Raw genomic sequence first — 18,876 nt, 5'->3', positions numbered from 1 at the left:
TAATAATATGTGTAATAAGCGCTCTAATATCTATCACTCTTGCTAAATCCTCTTTTTTTTCTCATGGAACCTGCAGATGCATGAGTTGACTTGAATACTTTTTTTTTTTTTTTTTTTTTTTTTTTTTTGAGGAAAGCTTTCAAATTCTGAATTAGTCTAAAAATCATGAAATTCTAAGTATCAAATGTGATACATTTGGAAAGAAAGGGTTAAGTATATCTTTTCATGGGACAACACTGACAAAATGACACTTTGACACAATGAAAAGTAGTCTGTGTGCAGCTTATATAATAAAGTTATTTATTTTCCCCTCAAAATAACTCAAAATATAGCTGTATTGGCATTTTCAAAATCAAGCCAATACTGAGTACACCTTCGGAGCCTGAATGTACGTATAGGCTAGCGGCAATGACCTGCTCACATGGATGGTTTTGGTTTGGTTGATTTATTCAGCAAACAGTCCACTTTCCATTTCGCTCATGCTACGGCGTGCTATGGTAAAAACCGTGTGTCCACCAGGTGCACTAATGAGCAGCAGCTCTCTAGGCGCACCTTTATAGTAAATTACATAATGACATTGGTGGTACCCCTGGTGGCAAAAACAATAACAGTTTCAAAATAAACAAATAGATGCACTGAATTGTGACAATGAATATGGCTTCTACAATAGTCATTAATATGTAAACCCCTGGCAACAAAGTGAGTACACCCCTTAGAAACTACGTACATCCCTAAATGTCCAAATTGATTACTGCTTGTCATTTTCCCTCCAAAATGTCATGTGACTCGTTACAAGAGTGCTGTCAGCATTGCTGCCGCGATTGGAGAGGTGGGGGGTCAGCCTGTTTGTGCTCAGACCATACACCGCACTCTACATCAAATTGGTGTGCATGGCTGTCACCAGAGGAGGAAGCCTCTTCTGAAGACGGTACACAAGAAAGGCCGCGAACAGTTTGCCAAAGACATGTCAACAAGGCACATGGATTACTGGAACCATATCCTATGGTCTGATGAGATGGGCGCACAACCCGGAAAATATGCCGTATACACACGTGATATATTTTGTCCACAAAACGTGGCGGCAACTAAGCACTTTACACTTAATTGGACTCACAATACATCCCAAAGATGCTAAATGAACACTTTACCTCACGGCATAAATGTGCAACACGAAGAATGTAAATAATGCTCGCCGACTTCGCAAGAACGAGGGGGAGCGATGACTACCCACCGTTGCAGCGGAAAAGCTACTAAACAGCCGTCCATGTAGCGGCTCCAACCTATTGGGGAAACCTACAGATTGAAAGAAAAATACTCACACTCATTCAGGGACGCACAAAGATCAACATTCCCTCGCACATCTCAACAGGTGGCTGCACTCGGCTCGAATGTGCACCTCACTCCTTTCTCATTCCCAAAACACTTAGCGCGTGAGACTCGAGACCAAAACAGGAATTAACTATGAGCAGTTACCATGGAAACGAGCGCGTAATGGGAACCTTTCTAACATTTTCTATTCAAAATGCACTTCGTACATGACTACAATATTCTTCATGCTACATACATTATGAGGGAATAACAAAATAGGAATGCACAGACACTAAGGAAACTAACTTTATTCAGCTTACTGGTTTGGAAAAATGAATGCGTTAGATTTCTCGTTACAGACATAAAGTAATTAGATTACAATAACGCGTTACTTAACGCGTTAGTGACAACACTGATGATGAGCAACGTACTTCACGATGGTAAGGGAATCAATTTGGTGGATCAACTGACGGACAATGTCTCAATGAAGCAGTTTAATTTAAGGAAGGAAACTGAACAAGGAAATTGAAATGTTTATTCCACTGAAAATGTGTGGGAGAAATCGGAATGTTATGTCACACACTGCAATTCAAATGTGTTTTTCCCAGTGTGGTTTCTTGTGTGCGTTACTAAATGTCCCTTCTGAGTGAATCTTTTACCACAGAGTGTGCAGGCGAAAGGCTTCTCTCCAGTGTGTGTTCTTATATGAGTGTTTAAATTTGCCTTTGTGAAGTATCTTTTATCACAAAGTGAACAGGCAAAACATTTCTCTCCGGCATGTGTTTTAGTGTGATAGTTTAGTTCTTCCTTCAGACAGAATCTTTTATGGCAAACTGAGCAAGGAAAAGGCTTTTCTCCAGTGTGTTTACACTTATGGGTTTCGAAATCAGATTTCTCAGAACATTTTTCATTGCCAAGTGTGCAGACGAAAGGCTTCTCTGCAGTGTGTGTGCTTATGTGTTTGTTTAATTCTACCTTCTCGGTGAATGTTTTACCACAACATGCACAGACAAAAGGATTCTCTCCAGTGTGTGTTCTTGCGTGTCTCTTCAAAGTTCTCTTCTGACAGAAGCTTAAATGGCAAACTGAGCAGGGAAAAGGCTTTTCTCCAGTGTGCGTACGCATGTGTCTTGTTAACTGTTGTTTCAGACAAAATCTTTTATCGCACAGTGAGCAGGCAAAAGGCTTCTCTCCATTGTGCGATCTTGCATGTGTGTTTAAAGTTCTCTTCTCAGTAAATCTTTTACCACAAATTGAGCAGAGAAAAGGCTTTTCTCCATTGTGTTTACTTCTATGTATTTTTAACTGATGCTTCCGAGAATATCTTTTGTCACATAAGGAGCAAGCGAAAGGCTTCTCTCCAGTGTGTGTATACGTGTGTCTTCTCAATTCATTGTTTCGACAAAATCTTTTCTCACATAAGGAACAGGCAAAAGGCTTCTCTCCAGTGTGTGTGCTTGTGTGTTTGTTTAAATTTCCCTTCTCGGTGAATCTTTTACCACAAAATGTGCAGACAAAAGGCTTTTCTCCAGTGTGTGTACGCTGATGCTTTTCTATGTCGGTCTTCTGTGAAAATCTTTTGTCGCAAAGTGAGCAGGGAAAAGGTTTTCCAACCACACATTTTTTAATCTCTCTTTTTGATGATGAATTGTTTAAGGATTTCGAAGCATTTTGGTCAAAGCCAACATCCTCCTCATTAGTGTCAGTGTCAGATGAGTGGGATGTTACATCTTCAATGTCCAAGAGTGGCGCTAAGAGGCTGTCCGGCTGCGGTCGTCCTTCATCTTTTATTGTCAGGTGCTGACATGAGGTGTCGCCCAAAGGTTTCGTTGCTCTGCTCTCTTCGCTTGGACATTCATCTTCTTTACTCTTCGTGTTGATAATCATTGTACACTTGGTGATTTTCTCTTCCTGTTCTTCTTCTTTAACGTAGGGGGTTTCCTGCTCCGCCTCCTGTTTGATGTACGGCATCTCCAACTTTGCCTCCTTTTTGACATGGAGTGGATCATGCTTCTCAGGGTGAAGATCTCCTCCAGTGACATCTGCTGGACACTGGATGAAAAATAAATAAAAAAACATGATTTGCTCATGTTGAGCTTTTTCCATGATTTTCATGTTGCATATTTTTACCGACACCAAGAACCCTCTAGCTGTAAAGTAAATACACTTTATTACATATACAACACTCATTGCCATTGATGATGATAGAATTGTTAACTCATTGGCTGCCATTGACAGCGCCGTACATGTAATTCATTTTTAATAGGAGGGGTAAATGAACGAATGTGTAGCGCAGTCAATGGCACTTAATGGGAACCTTGGACTTAAGGATTTGAAGGCTCTAATAAGCCATATTGTTCTCTTTTACTAAAATATATTATTAGAACTACTATATTACTGCCATCGATTTAAAAATCTATAAAATTTAGTAAATGTTTTGACCTCCGCAGGGCGCCATGTTGTACGCACGCAATGCACGCTGGGGGTGATGATGCGGTTAGTTGGGCTGGGAGAATAGATGTGCTAGCCAGCAAGCGAAGCTAGTATGGCGACTGGCATGATTTTGTCACATTCTCCTGCTGGTCAAATTGTTTTGTTACAGAGCTGTGGGATGAGTTCCCAACGTAGTACCTACATCCAGTTCCAGCTCATCAACAGTATCTTTAAACCGATCCTAGGCAGTTTACAGAGATATTGACTTGCTGCCATTTGACAGTTTTTATTCGTGACTCCTTCATTTCGAGTTGCCTAGGCTTTTCTGTTCGTCTGCCTCTCACCACCGTTTTCCCTATGTTTAAAAAAAAAAAAAAAAAAAGATTTTATTGATTGAATAAGCCCATATGTTGGAGAATATGAAAAACAGACGTCTCTTGACAGCTTTTTTAAATGGGAAAAGGCCACCTGACGAGCTTACAACCTTGAAAAAAAACCAAAACTTTTGACGGTCAAATTCCGCCTAAAATATGGGTTTGTCGCAACAGGTGTCTCTCAGGTACCAAGTCCACTCTGCTTAATATGCGGCCAAAAGCTAACTAACGAGGTAATGAAGCCTTCAAAGCTGCTTTGGCAGATAGAAATTCAGCACCCTGGAATAATAGATAAGCCTTTGGAATTTTTTGAAGGAAAAAAGCGCGAGCACAAAGCACAGATAAAATTACTGAGGACCACGACAATAAACAAAAGCAAATGCACTAAGATCATCATACCTCGTGCGGAACCGTATTGCTCAAGCCAAGATGCCGTTCATGATTGGAGAAGAACTTATTACACTTGCGACCAAGGATATTTGCCATCTAGTTTTAGGAGAGGCCGCTGTTAAAAAAGATTAATTCAGCGTATGGCGAGTTACATTTTCCCTGCATTTAATATTTGTTTTTAGCACCGTCGTGCTATTTTCTAGTTATCATAATTTTCTGCCACACATTACCAGTCCGTGAGAAAAAATAAGGTCGACATTACACCAGTCCATGGTGCAAAAAAGGTCGGGGTCCAGTGATGTGGTGCGTGGTAGGGGTTCGTGAGACAAGGCGTGCTGCTGAGTTCTCTTCTCTCCATTGTGTGTACGCCTGTGTCCTGTCATATCATACTTCTCACAAAATCTTCTTAGGCTCAGTTTAGCTTTTCTCGTCAAAAGTACGAAAGAAGAAAAGAAAAAAGACTGTACATCCAGGCAAAGAGTAGGACTGGACAGGTGTGGCCGCTGTTTGCAAGAAGCCTCGATTCAAAGCAGGTTGTTTCGTTTGACTTTAATATTTGCAACTATAATTATATATACTGTATATATGTTCAATTATTATTCACTTGTGTATTTTTTAATATGATATCAATAATTTGATAAATTAAGGCAACACTTGGTAACTTTTCCGTTTCGGTCAGTTTTAGCGATGCCGGTGGACGAAAGCGGTGGTGTTTTGCCTTAGGGAAGACTGTGTTTCCCATGAGGGCCAGCATACACCCACACATTGTCGTGAAATGATCAATCGAAAATTAATCTCCCGGTCACCTGCAGATGGATTAAACAACATTTTTGATTCCACCGGCTGTGTAAAGGACGAATAGTAATAATGTAATGATTTAAATTATGGCTAAAAAATAGCATGTGACTGTTAGCAACTGTAGGGCTTAAGAGTGGCTACCCCTGTGACACAAGCGGGTGAAACCCGGGCCAGTGTTTATTCTTTATGTCCTGGTAGGGTTTTTTTCCCTCCTCAGACAAAACTTTGTCTCTTTTGCTGCTCTGCCATCTTTGCAGCATTCAGGCGAAAGCGTTCGCATCGACTTTCGTCTTTATAATGAATGAGGAAAGGGGGAAGTGACGTATGCAGTAAAGCAGTCAGCACATTTTGAGTGTTTTTTGCGTTCCTGCCTCCCTCCTCAAAGTTAGTGACGGTGAAAGTGATACAGACCCCCTCAAGATATAAAAGAGGTTTCTTTCAACATATCTCCAGTCAACATATTATCACAAATGTTATTTTTTTTTTTTTTTTTTTTATAAAAGGTTGAAAAGTTACCAAGTGTTGCTTTAATACAATGTTCATTAATAACTACATTGATGAATGAAATAACAAAATACACACTGGCTATGTACCAGGAAATACTGGTTATTTTAATTCATAATTAATCAATTATGGTTCATATTAATTCATATGGAACAGAGAAGAGCCCCTAAAATGGCTCACAATAGATGAAGTAAAAAAGTCATGAAAAAAAGTAATAATAGAAAGGAAGATTCCATAATTAATCAGATTGAAAAACAAAGGGATCAGGCATAAGGTTTCTCTCTAGTGTGTCTGTTTAAAGTTCCCTTCTGGCACAATCTGTCATGACAAACTGAGCAGGAAAAAGGCTTTTCTCAAGTGTGTGTACGCTTCTGCATTTCTAAATTAGTCTTCTGAAAAAATCTTTTATCGCACAGTGTGAAGGTGAAAGGCTTCTCTCCAGTGTGTGTTCTTGTGTGTTTGTTTAGTAGTGCTTTCCGAGAGAAACTTTTATAGTGAATGAGCAAGCAAAGGCTTTTCTCCTGCATGTGCATGTCTTGTCAATTCTTTGTTTAGACAAAAGCTTTTCTCACAAAAGGAGCAGGCAAAAGGCTTTTCTCCAGTGTGTCTTTTCTCTTGTGTGTCTGTTTAAAGTTCCCTTCTGCAGAATCTGTTATGACAAACTGAGCAGGGAAAATGCGTTTCTCAAGTGTGTGTACGCTTATGCATTTCTAAATGAGTCTTCTGAGAAAATGTTTTATCGCAAAGTGTGCAGGTGAAAGGCTTCTCTCCAGTGTGTGTTCTTGTGTGTTTGTTTAGTACCGCTTTCCGAGAGAATCTTTGATGGCAAACTGAGCAGGAAAAAGGCTTTTCTTTAGTGTGTGTACGCTTATGCATTTCTAGATTTGTCTTCTGAGAAAATCTTTTGTCGCAAAGTGTGCAGATGAAAGGCTTCTCTCCAGTATGTGTTCTTGTGTGTTCGTTTAGTACTGCTTTCCGAGAGAATCTTTTATGGCAAACTGAGCAGGCAAAAGGCTTTTCTCCAGTGTGTGTATATGTGTGTCTTGTCAATTCCTTCTTCCGACAATATCTTTTCTCACAAAAGGAGCAGGCAAAAGGCTTTTCTCCAGTGTGTGTATACATGTGTCTTGTCAATTCCTTGTTCCGACAAAATCTTTTCTCACAAAAAGAGCAGGCGAAAGGCTTCTCTCCACTGTGTATGATTGTGTGTGTGTTTAAATTTCCCTTCAAGGTGAATCGTTTCCCACAAGATGTGCAGACAAAAGGCTTTTCTCCAGTGTGTGTATGCTTATGCCTTTCTAAATCATACTTCCGAGAAAATCTTTTATCGCATTGTGAGCAGGGAAAAGGTTTCCCAACCACGCATTCTTTTGTGTCTCTTTTCATTGATGGCTTGTTTAGTGATTTCAAAGCATTTTGGTCAAAGTCATCCTCCTCCTCATCAGTCTTATAGTCAGAAGAGTGTGATGTTACGTCGTCGCTGTCCAAGAGCGGAGCTAAAAGGCCACCTGGTAGTGATCGGCCCTCATCTTTTGTTGTCAGGTGTTGAAATGAGCTGTCGCTTGAAGGTTTCGCTGCGCCGCTCTCTTCGCTTGTACCTTTATCCTCTTCATTCTTCACGATGACAGTCAATGGAAACTTGGAGATTTCCTCCTCCTGTTCTTCTTCTTTAATGCTGGGGGTCTCTGGCTCCACCTCCTGTTTGATGTACGGCATTCCCAACTCCTCCTCCAATTTAACACGGAGGGGGTCGTGCTTCTCAGGTTGAAGCTCTTTTACAGTGATGTCCGCGGGACACTGGATAGAAAAAAAAAAAAAAAAAAAAAAAAAAACCATCACGATTTGCTCGTGGAGATTGTGCCGTGATTTTAACAGAGGTGGGTAGAGTAGTGAAAATTTTTACTCAAGTAAGAGTACCGTTACTTCAAAATAATATTACTCAAGTAAATGCAGTCATCCAAAAAATGTACTGAAGTACAAGTAAAAAAGTATCCAGTGAAAAGAATACTAAAGTAGTGTGTAACATTAAGAGTAACTGCTTATTTTTGTTTGTTTTTTCCAAACAATTGTATTTTTTTCTCTTAGCACAAACTAATCTACGTGAAATGTTGGTATAATGATACTTTACAATAAAGCATTACATAACCACATAAAGCCAAAGAAATAGAAAAAAAAAAAACATTAAAGAGAAAAAAAACAGTAATTAAGCATTATTCGTCCAAAGAGCATGAGTGCCCTGCCCTCTAGAGGAGAAAATAGTTCCTAGTTTGAATAGTGAATACTGTAGGTCTTTCATCGTTACTAGTGTTGCGCCGATACCATTTTTTTGGCCCCGATATCGATACCTGGCTGTGCAGTATCGGCCGATACAGACACCACTTTGTTTGAAATGTATATATATATGTATATTTAGATATATATATATATATAAACATATATTTATCCTGTGAATATACTGTATATAAACACAAAGTGAATCCAGTAGAACTTTTTATTGAATACCTGGTGTGGGTGAAAATAGTTGAAAAATCTTTGGCTCTCAAAGGCCAAAATAGTGCTAAATTCGTTAAATTAAAACATGTATAATACTAGGCCAACAATAAGAAAGTAAAAATACAATGAATGAGTAATTAATAAACTTTTTTTAAACCCTGAGTTTTGGCTCTCAAAGTCCAAACAGTGCAACTTTCATGAAATTATAAACAATAATAATTAACCATAGCATGCCGTCTCTCTATTAGCCTCCGTCTCTGTGTACCAGCAGAAACACATACTTAGCCACTTAGCTTGGCTTACTTCTACAGCACTTTTGAAGCAGGTCTCAAATTACAGCGGCATTTCGTTCAGTAAAAGACAATAAAAGTAAAGTAGACAAACCCAACTGACCAGGGATTGTTGCTCCCGTCCAGCCCCCTTCCTCTGGATAGCAGTCCTGCTGTTGCAGCCTCAAACTCTTTGTGTTCGTTCACATGTTTCGTGTTCAAATGTTTTATCAGGTTCGAGGTATTGAAACTGGCCGATTTAACTCAACCTCTCCAAACTTTCAGGCCGTAAATTTTGCATGCAGCCATTTTACGCGACGGAGATTAGAAGCTGAAATATTTCAAGACCGCTGACATTTTCCTCTCGTAGTTTTGTTTTTCCTACATATAAAAAAGCTGCCTTGGCATTGGTTAAGAGCAGCTATTGGCCCGCTCTGATTGGTCTGGAGCAGGCCAATAACGATAGCTGCTTGGCATGCAAAGTGATCACGTGTCATCACACAACAGAGTGTAGTGAGCGTCAGGAGGAAATAAAAGGATGCGGTCAAGGGTTATAATACTGGATCGGTAAATGGTACCGGCACCCTCTTTGTTGCTACTCACCGTCGCCGATACAGATACCACCATTTAAGGCCGGATCGCCCCCCCCCCCTGCAGATACTGGTATCGGTGTATCTTTAATAGTTATTATTAAGACATTAAAAGGATCGTATCTCTGGTTTTCCATGGTCGATCGGTGCCAAATAAAAACCGGGAAAGAGATTTAAATCAGCGCTTTCGATTCACGTTAAGGGCAGCGCGCTATGTCAAATACTTCATTTGTTACATTTCTTGAGAGACGAGTGATTGAACAGGCTTGCTTGATCATAGAACAGGAAGCTTGCGTCTGATTGGTGTAATGGAGTCATGTGATTGTTGTTAAGCCGTCTCATTGGTGAAATTAGTAGCGCTACTCTTGGCAATAGCATTGCAAGCAAAAAAAAGAAAAATCTAATATGTAGAATAAAGAGGAAAAATGTAACAACTCTTGTGTAGCCTGAAGTAGCGGAGTAAAAGTAGTGTTTTATTCTTCACAAATCTACTGAAGTAAAAGTAAAAAGTATGGCTTGGTAAAACTACTCTTTGAAGTACATTTTTCTCAAAAAGTTACTCAAGTAAACGTAATGGAATACATGTAACACGTTACCACCCACCTCTGGATATTAATGTATCATATTTTTTACCGACACGAAGTTCTTGTTCATACTGGCAGCCAAAATCTGATTTGTAGTCCATCCAGATTTGAACTGGAAGGCTTTTTTGTAGTCTGGCACAGAAATCTGATTTTTGCAAGACAGATTGAAAGCACATACGGAAGGTAGTTTCATATCTGATCTGAAAAACACGTTTCTCAATCTGAACACCTCCAATGGATTTGACTGTCCGTGATGTCACAATGTGTGGCGCAAAATTCAATGCGGCAGAGAACAACAGTCGAAGTCCAGACTGGTAAAAAGAATGGAGCAAGCTGAGGAAAACAGCAGTACATACATACTGTACAAGAAAAAAGTGGGGCACTGTCCCTTTAATGAATTATGAGACGGCATTATTGGGGACAAGACCACCGTTAACCCACTGCTTGTGCTTGACAACGCTACACCTCATAAAGATAGCGAGGTAAGTAATGTCAGGGTTTGTTCTACGTGAACTATCGTATCCTGGCTAATATAATGGTATCGTAACGTTGGTCAGAGGTGGGTAGTACTAGTAACGCGTTACATGTACCTCATTACATTTACTTGAGTAAATTTTTGAGAAAAATGTAATTCTAAGAGTAGTTTTACAAAGCTATACTTTTTACTTTTACTTGAGTACATTTGTGAGGGAAAAAAATGCTACTCTTACTCTGCTACTTTGGGCTACACAAGAGTCGTTACATTTTCCTCTTCATTCTACATATTAGTTGTCTTTTGCCAGCACGCCAAGACTAGAGACGTGCCTGGTGTATTACCAGGGTAGCTCTACTGATTTCACCAATGAGACGTCGCAACAATAATCACATGACTCCATCATACCAATCAGAGGCAAACTTGCCGTTCTATCTTCACGCTAGCCTGTTCAATCATGTGGTGTTTTTAAAGCACCGTAAAAAAAATAAGTATTTGACATAGAGTGCTGCCCTCAACATGACTCGAAAGCGCAGATGTTAACACCTCTCCCAGTTTTTATTTGGCACCGATTGACCACAGAAATCCGGAGATATGATAATTTTAATTCAAAATGGTAATTATGAAAGAACTCTTTACTATTCAAACAAGGAACTATTTTTTGAAACCACCAGAGGGCACTCATGCTCTTAATAATAATGCTTCATTCATGTAATTTTTTCTCTCTTGTTGGAATTCAATTATTTCTTTTTCCCTCTTTGGCTTAATGTGGTTTTATGTAAAGGGTTATTGTACAGTATCATTATAACAACGGTCCGTAAAGATAACTTTGTGCTCAGAAAAAAATACAATTGTTAAATAAAAAAAAAATACAACAAAAATATAAGCAGTTACTCACAATTTTACTCATTACATGAGTATTCTTTTCACCAAATACTTTTCACTTGTACTTGGACGACTACTTTTAATTGAGTAATAATATGTTGATGTACCGCTACTCTAACTTGAGAAAATTTTTTTGCTACTCTCCCCACCTCTGATAATGATAGCTTATATGACTTGAACAATGTACATTATAAATATCAATATGGCCACTGTGGAAAAAATCTCATTGTAACACAAATGTCTTACAGCGAGAGTACACTTCAAACAGAGGACCGAGTATGAGACAACTTATTGTTAATGGCTGCTGTGACGTGATTACTCAACACAAGTGTTCACTTCAAGGTTTCAGGTTTTTTTTCCAGAGCATTTTCTGAAATACACGCACTCACACATTCCAGCCATCTGACTTAGAGTTCTTTCTTGGCACCAACACCACACTATGAACGTCGACTAATGCTATACTTAAAATGCCTGGAGCCTGGCTACCAGTTTCACTATTATCAGACTCCATCACATTCACTTGTAGCTTTAGCCGCTAGCGTTAGCGTACCGGGCTTCTGTTTTTTTGATTCCCTGAAAGCCACGTGACTTCACATGTAAGCACACTGACTGCTTTATTAAAGGGGAATGAGCACAGCCGAATAACACATAGTCAAAGCGGGCTGAAAAGACTATTTTTTCGTTTCATTATTAAAAAAATAATAATAATACAAATGAACTTACCGACTTAGTCAAAATTAAACCGGTCATCGTGAACCATCTCGGTAATGATAAATTTTCGGTAAAACGCCCGGCTCTATGCTGGATGACATCTTTGTTGCCACAGCAACCCGTCAAATGGGTTAAAAGTATGGCCCAGTCTGAATAGGCCCAGTTCCGATTTGGGCACTTGCTTGAAAAAATGTTAACTGCCAGCCACTAAAAATTGGATTTGAGGACAAAAAAAATTACAATCAGATATGCCTGCAGTCTGAATGCAGCCGAAGAACCCTTTAGCTGTCAATACCATAAATACACTTTATTAAAGTGTATGTCAACACCTGGGGAAATGCTAATATTCCATCATTTATCCATAAACGAATGCCTTTTGGATTCATATCATGTCACTTCGTGTAATTACACACATCGCAACACCAAGAAAATGAGAGAAGTTTGGGTCAATTTCAAGCTAAAAAGACCCGCCCCCGTGATCCTGGAAATCTGGCAGACTGTGTGCGTGACATCAAAACAAGGAAACAACCGCCTCAGTGCTTTAGTACTGAATGGCGGCGATGATGGCGGACAATTACGTTTCTAGTTGCAGCGATGAATCCGACGTAACGAACATTCTTCTAATGGTGACGAGGAGAGTTATGAACCTTTCTTTGGTGTTTTGGGTTATCAATTTGAGCCCAAACGAAAGCCAATGCAGCCTAATGAAAGGATCATTGAGGGGAGCAATCACACTGATGAAACCCCGACAACAGTTCGTGTGGGAAACACCAAATGGTATGTTTTGCATTTCTTTTTGTGAAGCTGATACACCGTGACCACAAAATAATGTATAGAATAATTATCATTTAATATGCTATCATCGGTTTCGCTCTGCCAACCGACACAAATATGAATGGGATTAGAGCAGGGGTCCCCAACCTTTGATGCACTACTGACCGGTGTGATTTGGGTCTTTTTTTCACGGACCGGTGTCACTCTTTTATATTCAGTTGGACTCTCAATGTTATCCAGTGGTGCTAAAAAACTACTTACATCACAAACATACATGTGCAACACGGAAATGGCGTAAATTAACGCTTAACGACACGGCGAAGTCGTTAAGTGAGAGGGCTACGTGCATTTGTTGTGTGCGCCAAACATGGCAAACGTAAGTTAATATTCCTTTCTTTAAAGAAAGTTTGTAGTGTCTACTTAGGAATCGCTGCATTCGCGGTCCTTTTTAACATTACGCGCATGCCAACTTTGTCAGAACACCGGCAATGTGCTGCAGAAAAATACAGCAAATATAAAATAGCATTTGTTTTTAGCCCCGTCGTGTTAAGTGCAGGGAAAAAATACAACTCACCCGCTGAATCAGTGGGAGGGCTGAGTTTGTTTCGTTGAGACGAGATGGGAGAGTGAGAGAAGCTAGCATCACAAATACACAATGTTGGAAATTGTAGCAGTTTTCAGCTCGCTCCTAGCGATGTCGGGATATTCCGAAATGACTTTAATCCAGAACTTCGGTAGAGTTGTTGTCTCAAATGTACGTTTAAGTCGCCGTGATTTGCGATCTCTACAAGCTGATATTCCTGTTCCACAGACATGCTCGAATCACTGGATTTATTCACATACGGGTCACGAATTCACTCCTTCGCAGTTCGTGGGTCTTTAGTGATTGGGAAGTAGCATAAATTTTGTTTTGAGGTTGTAGGCACATCTTCTGGCTGGTCAGGTTCCCGTTTCCCTGTAAAATTGCAAAATTAGCCCTCTTAGCACTGACGAACTTTACTCATTGTCTGCGTAGTCCAGCTCTTTTTCTCGCGTTCGGGAACTCATGGGTACTACATTGCAACAAATGGCTATTTGTAAACCACATAGCATGACAGGTTTGAACCATTTTAGCGATTCTTTGATAAAACACGAACGCAACACTCTCGTCGATAAACAACGATGGCACCTGCCTCGACCTTTTGTTTGCTTGTTATGACGTCTCCGCCCCATTCGGCTGTTTCCGGAACACTTTCGGATATGTTCGTCATTTTCGATCTATTTCCGATAATTGCTCATTAACGTGATTGATTTTTTTGTTAACTTTATCAATATTTGTTATCTTGGCACATAACGGTTCTATTGATGTCTCACACCCCCTTTGCGTTTTCATACCCTTTAAGTACACCCATTTTTTTACGTCCGAAAATAGGAATTATGACATCATCCCAAAAAAATCTGATAACAATATCTGTTATCGGGCCTATCAATAATATTTTTGGCACGGTATCAGATTAGGATGTGTGCGTTTGTTTCCACTCCTGTTTTGCCAGTATGCAAAGTTTGGTTACAGTTCTAGAGGCCGCAATTTTCCTTCACTGAGTTATATACCTTACTATGGCAATTAGCGAATGTTTGCATTTTACAGTGTTATGTTTACAAGTTCTTGAGAGGCCTTTTGGTCATTGATAGGCTTGCTGTTCTATAATTAAAAAAGTTGTTTCATGGACCAAGACGGCAAAAGTCTCTCCTGTTACACCAAATGTTTCATCTGCTGACAAAGCACAATCCCTGTTGGGTTTATGTTTGTTTTGGATCAGTGCTCATTGTTCAGGGGAACACATCGTCAATGATATTGACTGATTTTGATTGACTCAAATTATACCTATTTGAAAAAAAAAATATGGGCACTTTATTTGAAGTAAAAAATGTCTTTGTTTTGTTCATTATAATGTATATATATATATATATATATATATATATATATAATGTATAATAATGTTCATGCCATCATGAAAATTCTGGTTCGGTCAAAGGCAAATCTATGCTGAATCAACCACAAGTATTTTTGACCTACAGGTTTTCAAAAACTCAGGTGAATATACATTGAAAAATTATACATGTATTATCGGTTATCGTATCGGTATCGGCCTTGAGGAGCATGATAATATCGATATCGGTTTTTAAAAAATGGATATCGTCCACGCCCAATTTTTTATCAACACTTCCACTGCCATTGATGACTATAAAAAGAATTGTTAACTCATTGGCTGCCATTGCCGGCCATAGAGGTCCAATTTGTTTGAAGCGGGAAGGATGAGGCAGCAAATGAACGAAACAGACACCCTATCAGTTCAAATGGATTGGACTTCTATTCGTGGTACTCATTGAGATTCGAAGAATACGAATGAAAATACCTTCCTTTTCTGTTTATTCATTGTTTTGTAGCATATTCTAGAATGATTTCCTGACTCCTGTATTGACAATTGTTGTTTCGACATATCGTGAGATCGTTATCGTGAGCTTTGTATAGACCCTACCCACAGACGTCAACAAATCACGTGCTCGCTGTATTGTTCCGCCCCCTTGTCCGTCATTTTGTGTCTGTATTATCAATGGTCTCAATTGATCAAGCAATTTATAATGCATTTCATGGAAGACCCGGTGCTTTTGGATGCCATAAACTCACTTGATGCGTTGCATAAAAGGCGTTATGTGGAAAAGCTTCAGTTTATCCATTCGCCAGATCCATATTTGATGCCTAAATCGATGTTTTTCGACCCGCTGTCTCCGCCGTATTTGCCTGACATCTGCTAGCTACCCTGATATGTACAACTATCTTGTCCACACAAAATCAGCCTATTCTCACGAAAGTTTGAAAAACTTTAAGAGCTTGGAGGCTTATAAATACTTCGTTGCTGGTTGGGTGAAACAGGCCCTCGTCCACGAAAATTCGGCAGGAATCTATCTTGTGCTTGGAAAGGTGAGTTACGAAATTTTCAATTCAAAATCTTTTGTTCTTGCTAACATCCACTGTCAAGTCTAATGTATTTCATGTCATTTGTCAATGGAGCTAGGGCTTTTAATGTTTATATGGTTTAGCGATAGCACTCTCACTACATACATATGTATGTTGTCGGCGATTAGCCTAGCAATGATCTTAATTGTGGTTGTCAGCCCAAAACCCTCTAAATATATATTAAATGCATCTTACCAGATATAAAATGACTACTACATAATCTGTGGTAATCGTTTGGAGCCCAGTTTTCTCGTCGAATTGCAGCAGCCCATCTCGCTCTCTCATCTCCGGGTCTCTCGGAATCCGGAAAAACTTCAAGTCTCTCCGTCTATCTTCTCTGTTATTGCAATCGACCGCCACACACGCCTTCACCATTTTGATTATTAATGTTAACGAGGAGAAAAACACGCCGTAAATAGGAGGAATGTACGTAGCCGTAACAGGTAAACATGATGTGTTGACGGACAATTGGGCGGCACCAGTCAGGAGAGCGGAGTTGTGACGTCACGTGGGTAGGGTCTATTGCAAGTCAGATATGGGAATTTTGCCCCTCAGGTCACAATCACTTATCACGGTCACATGAAAGCAAGTCTGGTAGGCATCAAAAGTAAGACTAATATTGTGATCTTACCATCATTTTCTTTCGTTTGTCAGTTGCTCGTCATGGACTGGATTTCCTCTCCTCATCTTCGTCTCCACTCTTTAGCTTCATGTTTGGGATTGCGTTGGCCTTCAGTTAGTAGTACTATGTCGCATGTTGAAGACAAGTCGAGAAGCATCTTATACAATTATATGCAATCACTCTAATGTTAACCGAGCGACCCCCCACACACACACACACTTAAAACAACATTTACAAGTCGGAATGGGCATGACGCTAAAGCAATCAAAATATGTTAACGTGTCTTGGCTAGCGAGCCAAGCTAAACAAAATGGAGTGATGTCAGCCTGCAAAGCTTCAACAAACAACTTACACTAAGACGTTTCATTCAATTAAATTCTTACTTGGGTATTTCTTGATGGAAGCGCTTTGAAGAAACGCGTTTGTTTAGGATAAAGGAAACACGAAAGAACGATAAGTCCTGGATCAGTACACAGATGTTGCAACGTAAACTGAACCGGAAGTAGAAACGTTCTGGTTGAACCGTTTGGAACCAAAATGATTTCACATCACTGGACTCCAAAAATATATTTAAAAAAAAAAAAAGATAAACATATCGAGATTTGGGTCACAACTATCACGAACTCAATTTTGAAGGCTTGAAGAACTTTGTCCGTCAAGTTTGGTCTTTACCCAACTACTTACTGTACTGCTTCAGCTGCAGTTCTCTTCCATCAGGGAACAAAAATAATGAACACGCTTCATTTTAAAGCATTGAAGCTTTTCGGGATCACTTGGTTGAGCTTTTCTCATTCGGCATGAGCCCTAATTATTTCAAAAGTTTAAAAAAAAAAAAAAAAAAAAAAAATGCAAGTCGAACTACAGTACATCGGGGCAAAGAGAAATAACTTTTTTTTTTTAATTATATGATAAAAGTATTTGATAAATTAATACAATGTTAATAAAAACTACATTAATGGATTCAAAATAAATGCAGAAATACGCATTGGCTATTTCCCTGACTGACTCTGATTTTTCTAAACAGAGAAGAGCTCTTTAACTCATTCACTCCCAGCCATTTTCACCAGAGCTCCCGGCTGATTTACTGGATTTTGACTGATTTTGCAAGGCCCACAGAAAATTCTGTTCTATTGCTATATAAACATCGAACCCACCAAAAGAAAGATTAGACTCTCTTCTTTCAGCAGGGGAAAAAAGTTATATTTTTCCATTCTTTAGAAATCAGCATTAGAAAATAGCTTAGTTTGAGCAATTTTCCAATTTCTGATGAAAAAACAGAAATAGAGCTTTTTGTGAAAGCATACATTTCAAACTTTGACTCTAACAGTTATTTTTTGCTTTAGTTACATCCCAAATGTCTGAATAATGTTTTCCTTTTACAAAATATAAAGAAAAAGACAAATAGAGCTTTTAATTAGCAAAGTAACAATTTATTTACACATAACAGAGATGACGCTGTTGTCGCCAAGATGACGCTATTGTGGCTGCAACAGCCGGGTAAATTTTTCCCTCATCGCTGCCTGTTTCATAAAGAGGATTTTTTTGAGTCTCTGCGGGGTCTGCTCGTCGAGCAGCACGGACGGCATCTTCCGATCACTGATGGTCCCGGTCGTTCTGCTCGGTCGTCCAGTGCCTGGCATCCGGGTGTCCTCTCGGTTGTTCTGCTCGGTCGTCCGCCGCCTGGCATCATTCCGCCGGTGCTCCGACCGTGGGCCCTGGCCTTCGTTGCCGCCGAATCGGGTTGCGGGTCTTACCAAATTCGCTACTGCCCTCCAGTGGCCAGTTTTATTGCTTTAAAATGGATTTTCAGCTTTGTGCTTTGGAGCTCAGTTAAATCAGGACCCAGACATGACTTTTATGAAAAAAAAACAAAAAAACGTAAAAGACGTATAAATACGTCTTTGGGACACTGAAAATTAAAAATAGAACGTATTTATACGTTTTTGGGAGCAAATGGGTTAAATGGTTCCCAATAGAGGAAGTTTAAAAAAACAAAAGTCTGGGAAAAGAATATTAATAATAAAAAGGTCAAGTAATTCTGTCAAGTTTCTGCTTTAAGTCCTCGTGCAGCTCCCAACTTGAAAAAGGTATTTGGCGTTAGCCCAGAGTAGAGTGGGATTAACTCGAATGAATGAACAGTTTTCCTTTTCTCTTTTTTATTGAGCATTGTGGAAACCATTTCCAAAACCTTAAACAATACAAAAGAACAATACAAAAGAAATCAATAGTTGCATTTTACTTTAATTCAACAATAAAATCGTATATTTTATATCTAACACAAAACTACAACTATTTAGAACAGTCAGTTTACTATTATTTTAAATTACACAATGTTTTAACTCTCACTTCTAAATAATTAAACTTTTATACCATACTTTTGGACTTTTATACCAAAAGACAAATTCATTAAATTACATTTTTCCAATCAACAAAAATGATAACAGTGAAACCTATAATACATCAAATGTCAATACTAAACCAGTGACTCAAACCCAAATGACCCCCTAAACAAAACTACAAGAGTCCAAACATTTCAACTGGTGAGTCGTGCCATGTGGTAATGGCCGCTGCCGGCACATTGCAACTTAAAGTTTTGCTGCTTACCGGCTGCCTCTCTGGTTAGTTTTTTGCCAACGCCGCCAGCTGCACGGGACTGCAAGTGTCACTAGGC

General features: G+C 39.3%; 1 protein-coding gene across 4 annotated transcripts; it reads right to left on the bottom strand.

Annotated features, from left to right (window-relative positions):
* Positions 1-167: 167 nt before the first annotated feature.
* On the bottom strand, positions 168-18,869 carry LOC130917714 (gastrula zinc finger protein xLCGF3.1-like). 4 transcript variants are annotated; one of them, XM_057839362.1, is made up of 3 exons: positions 16,589-16,729; positions 16,215-16,328; positions 168-3,360 (listed from the first exon to the last, which is right to left on the bottom strand). In XM_057839362.1, exons 2-3 carry the CDS (start codon positions 16,218-16,220, stop codon positions 1,879-1,881), a joined length of 1,488 nt encoding a protein of 495 aa, XP_057695345.1. In that variant the 5' UTR covers positions 16,221-16,328; positions 16,589-16,729; the 3' UTR covers positions 168-1,878. The 4 variants fall into 4 exon arrangements, with proteins under 4 accessions (XP_057695345.1, XP_057695356.1, XP_057695372.1 ...); XM_057839373.1 differs by having other exon boundaries at positions 16,215-16,362; positions 16,589-16,708; XM_057839389.1 differs by lacking the exons at positions 168-3,360; positions 16,589-16,729 and adding exons at positions 5,893-7,604; positions 18,810-18,869.
* Positions 18,870-18,876: the final 7 nt, after the last annotated feature.

This window comes from Corythoichthys intestinalis, chromosome 1 (assembly GCF_030265065.1).
Source record: "Corythoichthys intestinalis isolate RoL2023-P3 chromosome 1, ASM3026506v1, whole genome shotgun sequence".
NCBI classification, from domain to species: Eukaryota; Metazoa; Chordata; class Actinopteri; order Syngnathiformes; family Syngnathidae; genus Corythoichthys; species Corythoichthys intestinalis.
The sequence above is the reverse complement of the archived record's forward strand: the minus strand, read 5'-3'. Positions and strand labels throughout refer to the sequence as shown.